This window comes from Abrus precatorius, unplaced genomic scaffold (assembly GCF_003935025.1).
Source record: "Abrus precatorius isolate BTA unplaced genomic scaffold, Abrus_2018 Scaffold8, whole genome shotgun sequence".
Lineage (NCBI taxonomy): Eukaryota > Viridiplantae > Streptophyta > Magnoliopsida > Fabales > Fabaceae > Abrus > Abrus precatorius.
In genome coordinates this window covers 36,188,852-36,208,717 of record NW_020874428.1, presented here as the reverse complement: position 1 = coordinate 36,208,717, position 19,866 = coordinate 36,188,852, and the positions used below count along the sequence as shown (strand labels likewise).

Here is a 19,866-nt window from a genome sequence, read left to right as displayed (position 1 = left end):
AAAAGGACAATTTTCTTGCTCTGTCGCACTTTTATTCTTGTTTTATTTAGTTATTTATTAGTTCTGGAATAGCATATGCCATTTTACTAATCAAGGCTTAATGGAGTTAGAGAAAGTTAATTAAAGTTGATTACTAGTTTCGTGCACACAACAATACAAGGTACAAGCCTTTCGCTTTTGATTTCTCTTTTAATGCCTACTTTAGCCAATCAAACCTAATCAGACGACATCATGAGAGGGTGAGAGCTATCCCTTTTCTCTGAAAGGTTTTCCTTTCGCGCTTGCAATGATAGATGCATGAATTAAAATACCATTTCTTTTTTAAATTTCCTGTTTCTTGTTGGATGAATGTCATTGTGCTAAGCAGAGTCGAAGAAACTTCAACTCACTAAAATAGCTCAACACATACGTAAGTTGTAACCATGTCTTTAACATTTTTGTGTAATTTGTCCACTGTTTACTTCTGCTATTACGCTGTATTTGACTGACCTCTTTCCTGTTTCAGACACGACAATGCTTTTGTATGTTCAAAGGCCCGCAGCTTACAATTATTTTGCTACAGAATAATAAATTTTAATCTTCAAATTGAAACTGTCTCTTTATTTTCTTTCTCTGTCAAAATATGATGGCTGAAACAACAGTTTCTTTTATTAATTGGAAAGGATTGTTCTCTATTGATTACAAATAAAGTATACTTAAGATTTTTTTAAATTTTGGTTAATTTGATTAATCAATTTATCATTTGTATGTCTATTATTTATTTGATTATGCATGGCTAAATTAGGATTTAATTTTCTAAAATAAATTTATATTTTAATGAAAAGTAAAGAATTATAATGATTTGTTCAACAATTAATGACTGAGACTATGATGAAATATATGTGCACGCATTATTTAAACACATTATAAATCTTAACTTTTGTTCTTAAAAAGTAAATTCCTCAACTCAAAAAAGAAAAATATCATTAAATAAGAAAACATGTATAAACAAAAGCTAAACCTAATTCATGATAATTTTCGGGTTAATAAATGACCTTTTTTCCTGACACTCAATGTATATGTTTTGATTGAGTCGTGGATATTAATTAGTAGCCTTTTTAAAGCATTGTACAAACATTTTTAAATTTAAATAATTTTTAAATAAAAATTAAAGAGATTAATAGAATTTTATTCTTAATAATAAATATGTTAATTTATCAGAAATGGTTATGTTAAATAGATAGTTTTTCTAAAATTTAAAAATAAATTATTAAAATTGAGCTTTAAATTAAACTATTAAAATTAGGCAATGTCATCTTTGTTTATATGTTATGTCAAAAATTAAAATTTAATAATTAATAATTAAATATAAATTAAAATTATTTGATATTATAGTAATTTTAAAAATCATATTAAACTAAACCAAACATATAAATAACATGTAGTTAAGTGTAGTTTAAACATAATATGAAAACCAAATTAAACTAAATTAATATTTCGTAGTTTGGTTTGAATTTTTTGTGCGTTTATTCATTTATTATTATTGTTTATTTTCAAACTTTTATTTATTATATATGAATTTCAATCTAATTTTAAATTTACATTCAGTAGTAGTCCAAAAATTAGAATGATTTGTTAAAAAAAATAAAGAAACAAACATTGATTAAAAGAATAAAATTATGAAAATCGATAAATTATTGAAAAAGAAAAAGATACTCTATTTAAAAAATAAAAATTTAAAATAAATAAAAACAGTGGAATGTATATTTATTCAATATAATGATAAAATTGAGAAAAAATCATTTTTAATAAAAATAATATAATTTATTATTGGTGTGGCTCAATCTAATTTCAATAATGAAAACAAAATTTAAACTAATTTAGAATATGAAGATTTTTTTTTTATTTTGATTTTCTTGTTTTAATTATTTTTAATCAAACACCCTTAATTTCACGCTTCATCGTACTTTTGTATAAATTATTTTTGTCACTTTTTGATAAATATTTTCTATTTTTATGGCATTATTTAGTTTTTTAAAATTTAATATCCAATTAAAGTATTTTTAGTTAATTGGTTAAGTTTTTATTTGATTTTATCAATGAACATTAAGTACATTAAGATATTTATTAATTAACATTAAATATTTTAATAAAATAAAATTAAAATTTACTTTTATAAAAGTTATATACTAGAGAGCGGTTAATAAAGAACCGTTCTCTAAAGTCTTTAACTTTTATAAATGAAACACGCTCACGCTCAACTCATGAATCTCTTTGTCTTCCTAACAAAGGTAATCTCTTTTACTTCTGTAAGTTCTTTTCATCTTTTATGCGTTAACAAAGTTGGTGTATTTGTTCTTTTTCACGTTTGTAGGTTCTCTTCATCTTTTATGTTTTCACAATTCTCCATTCATATTTGTATGTACCTTTTTTCACAGTTTTTCCCATTTTTTCTTTCTTTCTTTTTCTCTTTATCAACGGTAAATCATTCATTCACTCTTTCTTTCATTTTCTTTTTGTTAACGGTGAATTATCTTATTAATTTGTTCTCTTTTTCGCTGTTTACTGTTTGATTTGTGCAGATATAGCAGTTTGATTAACATAACGTATGAACTCAAGATTCAATTTTGATTTGTGATAAAAATGAAGAAATTTTTATTGTCAGACTTGTAAATTAAAATTTAAACGTAACAATAAATTAATTTTAGTTTGGTACAGAAAACTCACAAATAAATAAATTTTAAATTTCAAATTCGCAGTTTAAATTCATATTTTGGAGAGCGGTTCTGCGTGGAACTGCTATCTAATCTTACACCCATACTTTGGAGAGCGGTTCCACGCGAAATCGCTCTCTAATCTTAACATTTGAGAGCGGTTATTTAACTGCTCTCGTAAATGTAATATATTGGATAGCACGAGATTTTAAAACAGTTCTAAACGCTTTCTAATTTAAAACAGAACCGCTCTCTTATCTCATTTTTGACGTAGTGTTTATAATCATACAACAAAAACTTAAGTGTTTCAAAACATGTAATAATGTAATTATTTCTCAACTAATTTGTCAAAGTTATCATTCATAAAATTCTTATCATCGTTCTTAATAATTTAACTTGATTACAAATGATTCTACCTCACTAATGTTTAGTACAAGTAGCACACTAAAAAATACATTTGAAAATATTTGTGCAAGAACATATGGTCATACTTTATGATCATACCACAAAAACTTAAGTGTTTCAAAATATATAATAATACAGTTATTTCTCAAAGTTATCATTTCTATAATACTTATTATCTTTCTCAACAATTTAACTAGATTCCAAATAGATTATCTCATTAATGTTTAACACAAGTAGCACACTTCTAATATCCTTTTTTTCATTTTTTGATAATTTACTAATTTATGTTTATTTAATGTTAAGTAGTATTAGAGTGTATTTAGAAGAGAATATAGAGAATTTTTGGAAGGATTTTGGTATAGTAGATATTGCTCAGGTGAGATTGAGCGTGCAAGAATATCTGGTTGCAGAGTTATCTCCCTCAAGTGAGAGAATTCTCGTTCAAGCGAGATAAGATAAATGTTGCCCAAAAGTGTCACCTCGCTCAGGCGAGGACCCACATGAGAAATGACACACTCTTTTGACACCATCTCGCTTAGGGAAATGAAGCTCGCTCAAGCGAGTATATCAGAAAATAGGGGCGAGACCACTGCCTGCATATTTCGCTCAGGCGAGATGCTCGTCGCTCAAGCGAGATGTTTATCGTTCAAGCGAGAACGCGCGGACCTAAGGGATATTTAAGAGATTTTTCGCATGAGAAATTCATTCTATTTCAACTCACGTACTTCTCTCAAGTTTTTTCTAAACTCTCTCTTCCTTTCACTCAGATAAAAGCCCCAGAAACTACTCTGATTTCTCTTCACAATCGCGCTTGGGCGACAAAGCTATGTGATTTTAAGTAAGTTTCTTCAAATTAAACTTGAGTTTTTTTTTATCATTTTTCCTATTCTTGTTTCTTGTGGATATCTCTTCGTGTTCAGGAGAACTTTCAATAGTTGACTCTCTACCTTTCCAATAGATCTCTTTGAGCTTATCTTCGAGGTAAAGAGAGCTCTATTTTATGTTTCTATTATAGTATTTATGTGTGCTCATAGAGTACTGTTATGTGAATATGGTATGAAAATAGATGAGGCTGATATATGTTGTGTTGAGTATGGTTGAAAAGATGCATGTTTGATTGTTTGAAATGTTTAGTTGCTTGGTTAAGTGGTTGATATATGTGTATGTATTACATGATGAGTACTTACCGTGGAAGATGATTAAATTTGTTGAATGATTATTATAAGTAAAATGGTATGTTGGAATGACATTGATATGAAATGGACTGGAATGGAATTAGTCTGGAAATACTTTACTAAGCACGATTTTATGAGTGAGAAAGAGAATAATTCTGAGAATGACTATAAGAGTCGGATTTGGATTGGATCTAGTGTGAATAGTTACAGAGATACACTGGGGTATAAAGTCCGGAGACAATGAGAATATGGGGAAACGTACAGTGGTAAGCGACATTCGCGTCTGTGTACACACTCTTTCTGAGAGCAAATGCGTCACATTGCCTCACACTCATTTCCTGATTAGACTCCTGATTATGCCTTTGCTAAGGGGTTCGACTATTATACACGTTGTATCCATGTGCATGGGCTAACCGGTGACTATTTATCTAGTTGAGTAAGATATCGAGAAGTGCTTGAGACATTGATATTTGTGATCACAGTGTACTGGGAGTGCGTATTGATATAAGAAATTGAATGATAGACAGTGAATTATGATTGATGTATATATGAACATGTTTGTAATGTAATGTTTGTGGGAGAGTGAATATGCTGCCATTATAATATAAATTATGATTTGATGATATAATGTTTGAAAAAGAATATAATAGATGCTCATCCTTACTAATATTTTTAGAAAATCAGGATGACGGAGCCTAAGGAAAGAGTTAGGTTAATAGATAGTTCAGTACATAATAGTTTGAATTATGTATTTAATGAATATCAACAAGTATGTTATTTTAAATTCATTGTTCTGGTAGAAGATGAACCTAAGATTTTTTTTTATGATAGAAATAGATTACTCTCGTAGTATCCTTTTTGATTTCCCTAGAAATAGAATACACCAAACACTATATATATATGTATCGAGGTACAGTTAGAACTTCAGAAGTCCTCACCTATCTTTTTACCTACCACAATCATGACTCTCTCGGAAGACTGTCTAGATGGACCTTTGAGCGTGTCACCAGCATAGAGGTTAGAGCTGATTCAGGTGATCGTTACCTAGGATCAGATAAGAATCTATATTCAAAAGACTTAGCTGAGCTAGAAAGTTGGCACGAAGTGGATGAGTAGGACTGATCTTTAGGAGTTGATTTTGAAGAAACTACTCTAGACTTGTATATTTTATGTGTTGTACATATTTTGGATTATGTAATTATTATCTCAAGTCCTTTATATTTTGACAAATGATTTTAAATTAATATACTCATTTTATGGAATGCATGTTCAATTTTTTTATTAGAATTATTTGGTATTTTTTAATTTCAACCTTTTAGAATTAATGTCGTATAATTTGTATTGATTTATATTGAATTATTTGTATAAATTACTATATCTTATAAAAGTTTTCATAAATTCAATATACTTAGTTCTTGCAAATAATAATTTATTTTAAATGATTAAGAAAAATCCGTACATTGTACTTGTACGGATTTTAAGATAAAGATGTTACAACACTAGATAATATATTTGGAATGTTTAGTGGGATGAAATATGTAAAAATCTTTGATAACTAGATAGTTATTAATAAAAAGGTAAAGATTTCTCAAATTTTATACACTTTAGAAAAGAGAAAGATAAAGTTTTAAAATTTTTCTCAATTTTAGCTTAAACAATTTTTTGTTTTAAGTAAAAGTCACTTTTTTACTAAATTTGTTTAAGTAAATTTTTTTAACTTAAGAAAAAATTATTTTTTGTTAAATTTACTTAAACAAATTTTGTTTCGGTTAAACAAATTTAAATGGAAGGTTACAGTTTCTTCTCAACTATAGAGAAGCTGGATCCATATTTTACATTTCTTTTATATATTTTATTGATAAATGGATATTCAAGTTACCTTTAAATTATAAGTGCGTTACTTTTGCCTATCTAAATAAAAGTAGAAAAAGGCTTGTGGATCTAATCGAGACAAGAGTATATCCCAGTCAAAAGTCAAATAAGATGAGAAGGGCGGTGGAAAGCTGAAGATGCCATCCACAACATTTTTTTCATTCATAACGATGCTTCTTTCTATTCCCTTCTCAAATTAAATATTCCAAATAAAATATTACCCATAAAAATCCTATTCAAACGAAATCGAGAAATATGAAAGTACACGCCACCCCTACTTTTTGTATTAGCATTATTTTTAATTTCATGCTTTCAATGAAATTTGATATTTTAATTAATGAATTTTTTTAGAATTCGAGTATCTTTCATAATAGGTAATTATATTAAGTCAGACAGAATAATTTTACGCTGGTTGATAAAAAAAATTAAATATGTCTAATTAATTTTAAAATAGAATTAAAATTACATATAATCTAAGTTAAAATAAACATAATAAAGTTTGTTGTTTTTATATAACTTTCAGGCAGAGGCAGAGTCTTATTATAATTGAATGACTGGAGTTTTTATTCCGCCATTTTGGCTGATCTGCTGATCGGAATTGATTGAGACGTTATTAAATACCTTCGACATTGTTAGGTACGAAATTTTAGGCAGGTGTCAAAAAAATAAAGAAAACGAGCACTCATTTTTAAAAATTATAATTACGTCAATGTATTCCTGTGAGCACGCACGTAAACATTTACTAGTATAACTAGAGTAAAAATAGGTTGACATTTATGAGCCCTAATGTTGGAGATCAATTTTTATATATAGTAAAATTATTTTAAACAATAATTTTTTTAAAAATATTTTTATTTTATTTTATAACTATAAAAAATATGAAATAATAAATATTTAATTAAATTAAAATAATAATTTTATTGTATAACGTTAATAATTATAAGATTTAAGACTCTTAAATTTATATTTTAAATTTAAAAAAATATAATTTTTAAAATAATTATTTACAAAACTACAATAAAATTATATAAATTAATAAAAAAAATTAACTAAAAATCATAATTTTCAAACTTTAAAATAAAATTAATAAAAATACAGGTAAACAGTAAAATTAAATTGCAGCAGAAAAAAATATAATTTATATATTATTTTTAATCGTCAAATATATACGTAATAAAATGTGAAGAAAAATAATTTTATTAACATTTTATTTACTAAAAAATAGACTTTCATTTATAATATAAAAGTTAATTATATTTTATGACTTGTCTTTTTTTTTCTTATAATCTTACTAATAATGTTATTTTTAAAAAAATAGATGGAAAAATTTAATTTTAAATAAGTTAATAAACCTAAAATTAATTGTAAATTAATGAATATAAACTTTTAAATAAAATAAATACACAATATTTTATTGTTGTTATTAATTATTTAAACAGGTCAACATGTTAGGCCTATACAAAATATTTTAATATTTCAAAGCTTAACATTTTTTTAATCTAATTAGGGTTTAAAAATAGTCTTAATTTAGCCACACTTACCCTTGATGAAGATCGACTCATAATCTCTTAATGAATTACGACTGTTCATTAATTGAATTAAATGTAAAAAACGGTAGATAATGAAATTATACTCTGTGGTGTAATGATAAAAATAAAAAAGTAATAATAGAAAAAGAAAAATACAGTAAAATTAATGTGTTAGGTCAATAGAGCTAATATTTATATTTATTGTAATATCTGTCAAGTCATTACTACCTTTTGTTGTATAAAGCGGCTTTTCAAATTTTAATTCATAACTCCCGGTTACAAATATATTATATCAATAAAGGTTGAAATTCAAATGACAATCAAATGTCTATGGAAAGAATAAAAGTATCTGAAGATGATGCAGTTACTATATAGTTTGGTGGAATTGCGAGAAAGGCCAGCTTGGAGTCGGCATCCCACCCACTACATATTTCATCCCCATCCAACGGTTGTGAAGCACAATAGCAGTTCAGAATATTACAAAATAACATATAATTTTAATTTTGAATCTAATGTATCTTAAAAATAAATTTGGATAACAAATTAAATTTGATTTTATAACTATTTTTGTTTCCCTTATTCATATTACAAAAGTTTATACATGATTTTACTTGAATAATAAATTCTATATGAGCTTAAGTATGTTAAGCCCATGTATGGCTTCTGAATTTGTATTATTATACATTTTTATATATATTCTTACCCTTTTTATAAATGATAAAACCTATTTTCAAAAGTGTATTACATTAAAAACTAAAAATATTCAGTAATAGTTTTTGAAAAATTAAAAGTAAATTTTCTTCTAAACTTTTACGATATCCAAATTTTATTTATCAATTAACTAATAAAAATAAATAAATAAATATATTATACAGTTTATTGAGTTAACCCACAAATATAACCTATTTAACCCGCAAACAATGCAGTTCAATTTTCATAAGCTCGCAATTAAATAAGTCTTTTTATTTTTCACTCTAAAGCTATAACAAATGCAGGTTTTATGGTTAAAGCGGCAGGATAAAATTCATATATCTACCTCTAACTTGAGCAAATGAGATAATGGCAAAAGATTCAACACTTATTTAAGTGTATATTTGATTTAGTTTATTTTAAATTAAATTTTAATGTTTTAATCTTTTAAAATATATATCCCTTAGCTAAATTTGATTTAATTAAAATTAATAAAGTAATGGTATGTACAGTTAAACGGTAACGTGACAGTACAATTTTGTGGGAGCGGTTAATATAATATTTTTAAAGAGATGTCATGTAAGAATCTAAGAACGGGACGAGTGCGTACAAGGAGATGTGGGGCCCAGGCAACAAGGACAGTCTCTCTAGCCAATCGTAACGAGACAGCGTAATTGACGAAACCAGGCAGGTTTTCCAAAACCACCATGCGGATCCTATCAGCGGTTTTTCTTTTCTTTTCTACCCCGCCGAATATATTTTTATATACTAAATACTGACCAATGATATTTTCCTCTTACAATAAAAAAAATAATGATAAGATTTTATGGTATGTTCCATGCCTTGACTTCATACTCCAGATTCCTCTTTCCTCTGTCTCGTTCTCACTCATTCTTCCTTCGCCGCTTCTACAAATTCTGAGAGCACAGGAAGAAATCACACAGAGAGAAAATTAAATTGTACCACCATCTCATGTGGTGACTCCCATGTGTTTGAGTAAATTAAAGTGCATATTGTTTTAGTGCGGAGATATATATGTTGCGAGAGAAGAGTGGAGAAGATTGAAACATATTATATACAGTGACAAGTATGGGAAGAGGAAGAGTTCAGTTGAAGAGAATCGAGAACAAGATCAATAGGCAAGTAACCTTCTCAAAGAGAAGGTCTGGTTTGCTTAAGAAAGCCAACGAGATCTCTGTGCTTTGTGATGCAGAAGTGGCTCTCATAATCTTCTCCACTAAAGGCAAGCTTTTCGAGTACTCCAGTGACCCTTGGTACGTCTCTTCCGTTCCTACAATAACCATATCCTCTCTTTCCTTTATTCTTCTCTTTCTTATTTTACACCGATCTTAGTCTCGTATACTTATATATACATACATGACTGTACATATCTTTATTTATTTAACTTTTTTCAATTCTCCATCTCAATCTTCCCAATCCTCCTACCTCTTTTCTTAATTCCCTCGTATCTGAAATCAACCTTCATTTCTTAGCTAGCTAGCTTATAGATCTTAATTAGTCAATTATTTACACTATACATGCACACATATATGCCTCTTTTCACATACGCTCCGTTTTAAATTTCTCTCCCATTATCCTTTATCGTACGGTATTCTTCTGGCTTACCCCCAAATATGCACTTAGTGTATTTCTTGTTTATGATTGCACTAATATTGCTCCAGTGTTCTCTCTTTTTCCTTAGGTATTCATTTATCGTTTACATATTTTGTTTAGTTAGTTAATTAGTAACGTGTTTGATGTAATGTACGATTCTCAATTTCTCAGTAGGATCTCACCGTGCACTCTTCATACATATATTTTCTGATATATATAGTTATTCGTTGTCTTACTCCTCAAAAGATTGTCAGCATGCAGGAGCATAGGTTTACATTTCTTGTTTCGTTAAACTTGATATTAAAAAGGAACAACAACCACTGTGTCTTAGAGTATCTTTTTTCTTTTTCCTTCTTTTTATGGGGAGGATGGTTATTATGTTAATTTGAATATCTATGTTTTTGGATAAAGCCATACCATAGTATTACTTAATGAGAAGAAAAGAAATTTAACCCACAATTAATTTTAAAAAATCTGATATTATGTTATAAACTAATTATCTGAAGAAAAAACACAGGCAATTAATGATAAAGATAATTATCTAGAAAACTTAAATAATGATAAAGACAGATAATGATTTTATATGAAATATCTAACATAAAGAAGTCCAATGTTCTCCCTCACTAGCATATAATATGTACGCGTTTTGCTCTTTCGAGGGGAGGGGGAGGCATCTTCACTGACATAAATAGCCAGACACCACCCTGAGGAAAGGGGCATTGCACTGTAAAAACTAAAATGCATGTAATGCCAATGCAATACACTCTTACAATTTTATGTCTCTTTCTCTTAAATTTATTTTTATAATTTTTTATATTATTTTTCATATTTTCAATTTTTTTAGTAACTCCCTCGTTCCTTCATCTAATTCACATTCCTAAACGGGGTGTGAAATACAAATTTTCAAGTTAGTGTACTACTGGAAACTTAAGAACAGGAAACCATCGCAAACCCGTGTTATTATAGTTGCCAATCATATTTATAGACGAAAATTAATATCAAGCTTCAAGCTCGAGGAATGGGTACAGTAACCGTACTGTGTGCAGGGAAGGCACAATTGACTTTCTAGTATTCATTTGTCGCTACTCGCGGTATTTTATTCTTGAAACCAATCATCTGCACCTTTGAAGCTAAAAGTAGGTATAATTAACAATTAAGATTTTAATAAAGTTGTAATATATTATAATTTATTAAAATCATAATTGTTATTTATATAAGCATCCTTATTGTGGAAAATGCATCCTTGTTGTTCAGAGAAGTCAAATAATTTTTTAAAAGGGAAGGGGGTTAACCTGAACAAATTATTTACGATATATATATATATATATATATATATATATATATATATGTGTGTGTGTGTGTGTGTGTGTGTGTTACAGTTAAAGTTATTTATTCTAGAAATATTTATACATTTTTTAAAATATCACTAAACTGGTTTTGCAAATGTTCTAAATAACCCAAAAATGTTTTTTTTTCTTAATTAATTTTTAACAGTAGAAAAACTATATATTCCTTGTATATAGCTTTCAATTTGTGGGCTTGTGGTTGCTATAGTTGAGAATATATAAACTTGACAGTAGATAGATGTAAGCACATCGTGCATACATGAACATATCATTAACATAAAATTACCTCAATTGTTTTACTATGCAATTTATTTTAATTTAAACTGTGATTGAGTTTCTAAATTTTATTGCGTAGTCTGCTCATTCTAATTTTAATTTAGTCCAATATTCTTTATATTATTCCTTATATTCTCTTAATTAATCAATAATTAAAACCCTTTTGCTAAATTTTTTCAGGAGCACAGATGAATAAATTGAGACAGCAAAAAATTACGATATGCTGTAGGATGTTAATTTCAAATTTGTTAATTGTAAAACCCTTAGTTTGGACAAAAAGATTTTAAAATTCCTGTCAAGGCTGAATATGTGTGACTGTATGAGCCTATACATATATCTAATTATTTACAGTACATAGGCATGTGAATTTTTTATGCATTTTTTTGCGTGAATTTAATGTTGGCGGGAAAGTGTAAGACCCAGCAATTATCTCTTTTGCTTGCATGTAAAATGCTACTTAGCGTGTTAGAGAAAAATAGGTTATTCCTTCCTCAGTTGCCTTGTTACTTCAAGAGTTAAATGAAGTTTTTGTGTTTGTTGCTGGTTTCAAGGTGTGAAGCAATCAAAATATAAAAACTTTACTCACCGTTACTTTCTTTTGTCAACAGTATGGAAAGAGTTATTGAACGGTATGAGAGGTATTCGTATGCGGAGAGGCAGCTTGTAGGAGATGATCAGGCCCCAAATGTATGGCTTTAGCTCCTCTCGATGAACCTTGAACTCTTTCTTCTGTTGGTTTTTTAATTGATATAAATTGGAGATTGTTCTATACTTTCTCTAAACCCTCTCCCAGGGAGGAGTATAATTTTATGATCATTTGTCCCTGCCTCAATTTTAAAATATTTTAATAGCGAAACCAATTTATTCATTCATATTTTAGTTGTTTATCGCATACTTGTATCCATACTTTATTGTGTGCAACTCATGCGTTCTTTGAGAAATTTCCATTTATCTTTATACAACTCTTTCTTGACATAGTATATCATTATAGCTAGTATTATGTACGGACACACGCACACATATATACACGTTTATTCCAATAATAAATAAATTTTTTCCAGTGTATGGATAGTTAGTTGCCACTGTTACAATAAATTGGAAGATATACTAATTTAATTATCTGGATGTATTGTTAGGAAAACTGGGTTATAGAACACGCGAAGCTGAAGGCTAGAATGGAAGTTCTACAGAGAAATCAAAGGTATTAAAATTTTAGTAACAAAAGCTGCTTGTGGTGTTGTGTAATAAATTATATATGCAATGGCAGGATTTATTGTTTTGTTTCAGGAATTTTAAGGGAGAAGAGCTGGATAGCTTAAGTATCAAAGAGCTTCAGAATTTGGAACAACAACTTGATTCCGCTATCAAACGCATCAGATCACGAAAGGTAAGACTATGCAACCCAGAGAGTGGAGAGTTTTTGCGATGTAATTTGAAGTCTAAACTGAATGTGGTAGTCTTTCTGGGTGTTCACGTGCAGAACCAAGTCATGTATGAATCTATTTCAGAGCTTCAGAAAAAGGTGACCCTTTCTTGCCCACATCTTGTTACTGAAAATGGTAACATAATCACGTATGATATGGAACAATGTGTCTTTCTTTTTTTTTTTCCTTGAATTTCGTGGGGATGAACATTGGATAATCATTAATTGTTTATGTGTATTGTAAATTCAGTAAATTGATGTATATATTTCTAACTTTAATAATTTTCAGTAGAGATATGCACACACTGTTTTGGTTGGCCAAAAGTTTTGCATCTGTGTCCGCCATCCGATATGAATCGTGATTTTATTTGTGTAACATAAAGTACTAGTTTTTTATTATGCAGGATAAGGCACTGCAGGAACATAACAATTTGCTCGCCAAGAAGGTGATAACGTTTTTCTTGTAACTGTTCATGCAGTTTGTACTACTTAGATTTCACATCTCACAGTACATAACAACATGGTTTGAGTGAAAAACAGATTAAGGAAAAAGAGAAGGCGCTGGCCCAACAGGAGCAAAGGGGGGTTCATAATAACGCGGATATGAACTCTGTTCTTGTAACTCAGCCGCTGGAGTACTTGAATATTGGGTTAGTGTCTTTTCTTTCATGTATATCTGAAAAGCTCCCAAATCTCTGTTCTTAGCGGGTATATATGTATGGATTAAAATTAGTTACAGTTTTTTTTAAGTATTGTTCTTATTATTATTTAATTAAAATAAAAAATTTACTTTAATAAAAAAGCAAACATTTATTATTATTGTAGATTATCGAAGTTTTAACTTAAAAAATAACAACAAAAAAATAAAAAAAATTATACATAAATTTTATCCTTTATGTATTTGCATGAATCCTTAAAACACCCTTAACAGTGCAACGTTCTTTAAATTAAAAATTATAAAATACAGCAAAAAATATGGTCACCAGTTATACTTTTTAAATTATTTGTATAAGGAGCGAATAATAGATGTATATCAACCTTCTTCTTTTTTTCAAATTCTTCACCTAACATGAATAAAGAGGTCTTACTATATGTTCCATAATTTCTTACTAGTTTTTATAATGTTTATTTTCTCTCTCTTTTTTAATCTTTTTTCTAATTTATGCATATCAAATTGACTCATGGTCAATGAATAGGATGAGTACCGATTTTCACTTTAATTTTCACACTCATTTTATACCGATGTTGATTTCTTTTTTATTTTCTCATCATATGTTAACATGACTTCACATTTTAAAATGTTTACATGAGTAAAAATAGGGTATTAGGTGCATGCACCAGTGAAAAATAATTAAAAGAAAAGAAATAGAACGATGTGATAGATAGAATGATGTAAAAATAAAAAATAAAAAATATTAATAAGAAGCGTATAAGTATTATATTTTTAAAAAAAATTATGCACATTTTCTATAGAGTCCTAATTTTTTTTACGTAAGTTTTTATTACTTAAGTTTATTTTCCTCTCTTTTTATTGTAAAATACTATGATACTTATTAAGTTTCCTTGGTGACACCAGATGTAATGAAGAAACTCCAACGCCAACTCGAGCTAACACAATTCTTCCCCCTTGGTTGCCTCGTCCTACAACTGAATAGAAGCTTATTCTTATTCAATATCAATACAATTTTTATAAATTAAAGCCTATCATACATCATCAATATGAATTTCTGCCTATACAAGTTGGATTTTAATCTGTATGTAACATGACTCACTTCATTTCAATGCTGTCCAGTATATTAATTAAAGTTCTGTTTCTTTTTAAAAGATACAGATATAAAATTCTGTTTTAATGAAATATTCAATGTACATTTTTCATTTCTTTAGAAATTGTGAATAATATAACTCAAATTATTTATCGTGCCTATTTAAAATATTATAAATAATATTCCTATTATAGAACAGTTGAAAAGTTATTTTGCTATGCACTTAAAATTAAAAATACATCTTAAATATGATTTTAATTTATATTAATTGTCATAAAATTTAACATTTTTTATACAAGGACATAAACATATATTGCATTATGAGTGCATTTATATTATTTTCTATTTTTTTAATTCATCGTTTTCATCTTTCTTCAAACAATGCTTCTCAAAAGTATTTTCTTTATAAAGTTATTTTATTTGTAATTTATAACTTTTTTCTAGTGTTTACTTTTGTAACATCGAACTTTACTCATTAACACGAATGATGATATAATTTTTCAAATTTAATTTTTATAACTAAAATTTTATTTAAAAATATAAAATATATGATATTGTTAATGACATATATTGTTTATGTTATGTTTTAGTCAAATTATATAAGTAGGTTTAGATATTTTATAAACAAATAAAAAAATAAGTTAACAAATTACTAAAACATCAAATAAAAATATAATTTTTGAGGGACTAGACTGCAAGATAGAGAATAATAAAAAATCATAAATTTTTAGAAGACCAGAATTTTATTTAAACATAAAAAAGTATGATTTTAAAATTTAAAATAAACATTCTAAAAATGTGTTATAAAAATTAAATAAAAGATAACAATTATATAATATATGCGTTCAATATTTTGTGTTTAAATAATAAAGCTACACTTTTAATTGTCCATAGTTACATTTAACTTTCGGAACAAAAAAATTTATAATTGTAATACCGAGTCAAAAATAAAATTAATAAGTAATTCATTATATTACTTTATTTTAATAAGTAATATATTTTTAAAATATAAAAATTAAAAAATAAATAATATATCTATAAATGCTTAAATTATATAAATTTTAATCTATATAATCCTGAAAATGATATAAGATGTCTAATAGATCTATTCATAGCTGTTTGAATTTTATGTCAGAGTTAAATATGAACCAATTTAGTGGTTTTACAACTGGGAGTAAAGAGCAAAGCTGTGTAGGACTCTGTGTCTCTATAATCTTAGTTAACTCGTCTCAATAAAAAAAAAAAAAAAAGTTAATTCAGATATTCCTACTGTTTTAATCAAACAGCATGCGACTCAATTATTAATGAATTAAGAAAATTGTTGAATTGTATGAAACAAACAAGTGACAAATCAATTTAACAGTGTTTTTTTCTCTTGATTTTTGTCAAATCTATAATTGTTTCTATTCTTTGATTTATACGTATCCATAGATAGAGATATACATATACATATATATAATTTCATTTTAGCTTTTAAATGAATATTAATTTTAAATATAAATGTATTTTTTATTTAATATTAAAAAATTAATTGGTCAAATATTACTCCCTTTTAACATATGGGTATGCTAGCGAGTTGGGCCAGACATTACTCTCTCCCGTTTTGGGTCCACAAAGGAAAGGAATCCACGTTCCCAGCGGCCACAGGTTGGGAAAATATCACATTAAGTGTGTATTTTAAAATATGTTAAAAAAACTTGTAAATATGAAATAAACTATTTAAACGAAATTTTTAACGTACGAAAAGTTGATTTACAAGTAAGCTGAAAAGACAGCCAGGGGCCAACAGCTCAAAAAGACGTATGTTTGTATGCCGAAGAGTTTTAGCAATTTGAGAAATTATTTAAAAAAATTATTAATATTTTTTAACAAATAATTTCAAAGAATTAATTAGCCGGACCGTTTTATTTTAAAAATTACTTTCGTATGAATAACCCACGAAAATCATGGTACATATCAATAAGTATATAATAAATAAGCAATATTATATCTTCTTATATTTTTTTTTATTTTTTGATATCAACGAAGCACTTGATTTAGTTTTTTAATTTATTTTTTCAATAAAAGTTTGATGTTATTTGATTTTTGGATAGAATGTGTTTTAATTTTACTAGTCTTTAAAGTGTTAAAGTCAATCTAAAAAAACTGACCATGTAAACAATGAGAAAAATTAAAATCTTTTTTAATCTAACTTTCAAACTCCATATTTTCATAATTACGTTTTTTAAAGCTAGTAAAATACCTTTTACAATCAGACATGAATGATCATAACATTTTTTAAGCTATTCGTAATGTGAATTTCATTTTGTTTCCTATAAATAACACTTTATTTATTTATTTTCTAAATATAATATATTTTTCATTGTTTTCTTTATGTGTAATATATTTTTTATAAAACACCCGAAATTAGCAAACTTTCAATTAAAATTAGTCCCTATGCAAAGGATAATTTAGTCTCATGAAAAGGGACTAATTACATACATATATATATAAATCACACACAAAATTGTGTTACATATAAGGGAAAAAATCTATTAATTTTGTAGAGCCTAATTACCACTTACCACGGTTACCTTAGTCTACTAACTACGTCGAATTTCATCACCGCATGATTTCCTGCTATTTTATCTTCTTCATGGTTTCCTTACATAGAACATCGTCAAATTCAAGAATGTCTAAGGACGTTTCGTGACTTTTGTCATAAAGGAATCACTAGACTCCTTGAGATGACGTGGCTCCATGTTTTCAATCTCTGAAATTCTAAATCAACGTGATCTCCATCACTCCTCAAATTCAAAGCTCATTTGCTTTAATCATTAGTGCGTACAAGTTTAGAAACTTATTCATTCTTTCTCTCACTGCCTGATTTCTTCAGAATTATTCTTCCATGCGTGTAGAAGGCATTAAAGAATCAGTGTCAACATTGTCAACGCTTGTCCATCATAGAAAATCTTGATGGCTCGCACGTTCAAGGACAGCCCCACAACGAAGAAATCACCCAAAAACAAACAAAGAAATCATTAATTAACTTTTGAAAGATAGAATCATAAAAAAGATAAAAGAAATAAGATAAAAGTCAAAGGGTGTGACAAAGAAACTGGGCTTCATTAATTCTGTTCCCCAATGTGTGTATATAATGACAAATCTCATAGACACGGTTTAAGTCCTCGGGAACTACCAAGACATGGGAAGGCCACGTATTAGGTTGCACGGTTTGTGCATTGGTCACGCCATGCCTCGTGTTCGTGCCTGTTCTTTATTATCTTCTTTTCGATCCAAGACCTCTTCCTCTGCTTCTATCAAATATGCTAACAGAACTGAGTTTTCAAGCAACGGTGGCCATGATACTGGTAGAGGCAAGCCTGATAAGGGGGCTGAAACTGGTAATAAGATAATGGTTGTTGTGGATTCTAGCTTTGAAGCTAAAGGGGCGCTTGATTGGGCACTCTCACACACCGTTCAGAGCCAAGACACTGTTGTTCTTGTTCATGTAGCCAAACCCATCAGGGAAGGTGAGCGATTATATTACTAGTCTCTACTTTTCTGTTTATATCTTAGCACTTCAATTTTTAGTTCTAAATTTAAGTATTTAAAAATTATATTTTTTTAAAAAATATTTATTATTTTTAGTTGTTTAATTCAATCGAGTAAACTTTAATAAAATCAATAACTTAATTAAATTCTTATCTAATAAGAGTTTATACCACGTATTTTGTCATTAACTCAAGGTTGTAGGAAGCTTAAGTAAATTGAAAATGCAAAAGTCAAATTGTTCTCATAAAATTTGTATAAATTGATCCAAATGTTCCTTAAAAGAAAAGTTCAATTATGTTTGGATTCCTAGGTGCAGAGAGAGCTACTAAATTTAATGTGAAGGCGTATCAACTTCTCCTTGATATGAAAAGTATGTGCGAAACGAAGAGACCCGGGGTAAGTTTGAAAAAAATGTGATTCTGTCCTCATGAATTAAACATGTGGTAACGTGTAATGGTTGGGTATCTTTGTTGAAGGTGAAAGTGAATGTAGTAATGGTTGAAGGAGAAGAAAAGGGTGCTGCTCTAGTGGAAGAAGCAAAGCAACAGAGGGTGTCATTGTTGGTTGTGGGACAAAGAAAGCGATCCACGTTGTGGTGCTTAACGAGGAGGTGGTGGGTACGAAAGGGAACAAGAGCTGGAGTTGTTCAGTATTGTATACAGAACTCGCCTTGCATGACCATTGCGGTTAGGAGGAAGAATAAGAAACTCGGAGGCTATTTGATTACTACCAAACGCCATAAAAATTTTTGGCTCTTGGCTTAGTATCACCTTTCTCTTCTCTAGATTGTGCAAGTAAAAGTGTATTATACCCTTTTGAATTGGTTATGGAAAATCGTAATGTACTTTAAATTAAACTAAACATAATTATACACTTGCTCGTGCATTTCAGAGACAAAAAAATTAGGAGGAGCATTAGCATTTATTTTTCCTAATTGTCGGTGTCGCAAGTCACTGAAATTAAAATGGATGCTCTTGAAAGTCATTCAGCAGCTCATGATATTAGTTGGTGGCTTTCTACTGTCCTTTTCTCTGTTCTGGTAGAAAAGGAGAATGTTGTTTAATGCAATACAATAGCGAAACACTCAACCTTTTTTTTTTCAGTGAAACACTGAACCACATTTTTCGAAATATATTAAGATTTCAACGTGTGCCAAATCCAACATTTTTTAAATTGTCTTTTTGTAAAAAAAAGTATTTTTTATTAACTTATTAGTATAATTCTTTTTATTATTTAACATTTCTTTTCAAGTTTAAATAGTTTTATTCTAATTATGTTTTGCATTTTAATTTGGACATGTATTTTAAGTTTGAATAATCTATTTAGCTAAGAAAATGATTATTTAAACTCATTACTACTTTGTGTATCATTTAATTTATTATTACTTCACTGAGACTTTATTATTTATCAACGTACTACCTTTGTCTTATTTATAAGAAACAACTATTAGTTGTTAATTTTTTAATATAAAAAATAGTCTTCAGCTGGCCAGCTAATAGACTTTATAAATGAACTTTGACGTTGAACAGCAATGCTAGAGGCTTGT

The 19,866-nt window shown here is 28.1% G+C and overlaps 2 protein-coding genes across 3 annotated transcripts; both read left to right on the top strand.

Annotated features, from left to right (window-relative positions):
* Positions 1 to 9,157: 9,157 nt before the first annotated feature.
* On the top strand, positions 9,158 to 14,935 carry LOC113848464 (truncated transcription factor CAULIFLOWER A). 2 transcript variants are annotated; one of them, XM_027477985.1, is made up of 8 exons: positions 9,158 to 9,638; positions 12,209 to 12,287; positions 12,737 to 12,801; positions 12,888 to 12,987; positions 13,081 to 13,122; positions 13,428 to 13,469; positions 13,564 to 13,673; positions 14,600 to 14,935. In XM_027477985.1, exons 1-8 carry the CDS (start codon positions 9,454 to 9,456, stop codon positions 14,676 to 14,678), a joined length of 702 nt encoding a protein of 233 aa, XP_027333786.1. In that variant the 5' UTR covers positions 9,158 to 9,453; the 3' UTR covers positions 14,679 to 14,935. The 2 variants fall into 2 exon arrangements, with proteins under 2 accessions (XP_027333786.1, XP_027333787.1); XM_027477986.1 differs by having other exon boundaries at positions 9,218 to 9,638; positions 13,058 to 13,122; positions 14,600 to 14,871.
* Positions 14,936 to 17,970: 3,035 nt separating this feature from the next.
* On the top strand, positions 17,971 to 19,084 carry LOC113848348. Its single transcript, XM_027477815.1, has 3 exons — positions 17,971 to 18,298; positions 18,631 to 18,716; positions 18,797 to 19,084. The coding sequence occupies exons 1-3, from the start codon at positions 17,971 to 17,973 to the stop codon at positions 19,082 to 19,084; spliced, it is 702 nt and encodes a 233-aa protein (XP_027333616.1).
* Positions 19,085 to 19,866: the final 782 nt, after the last annotated feature.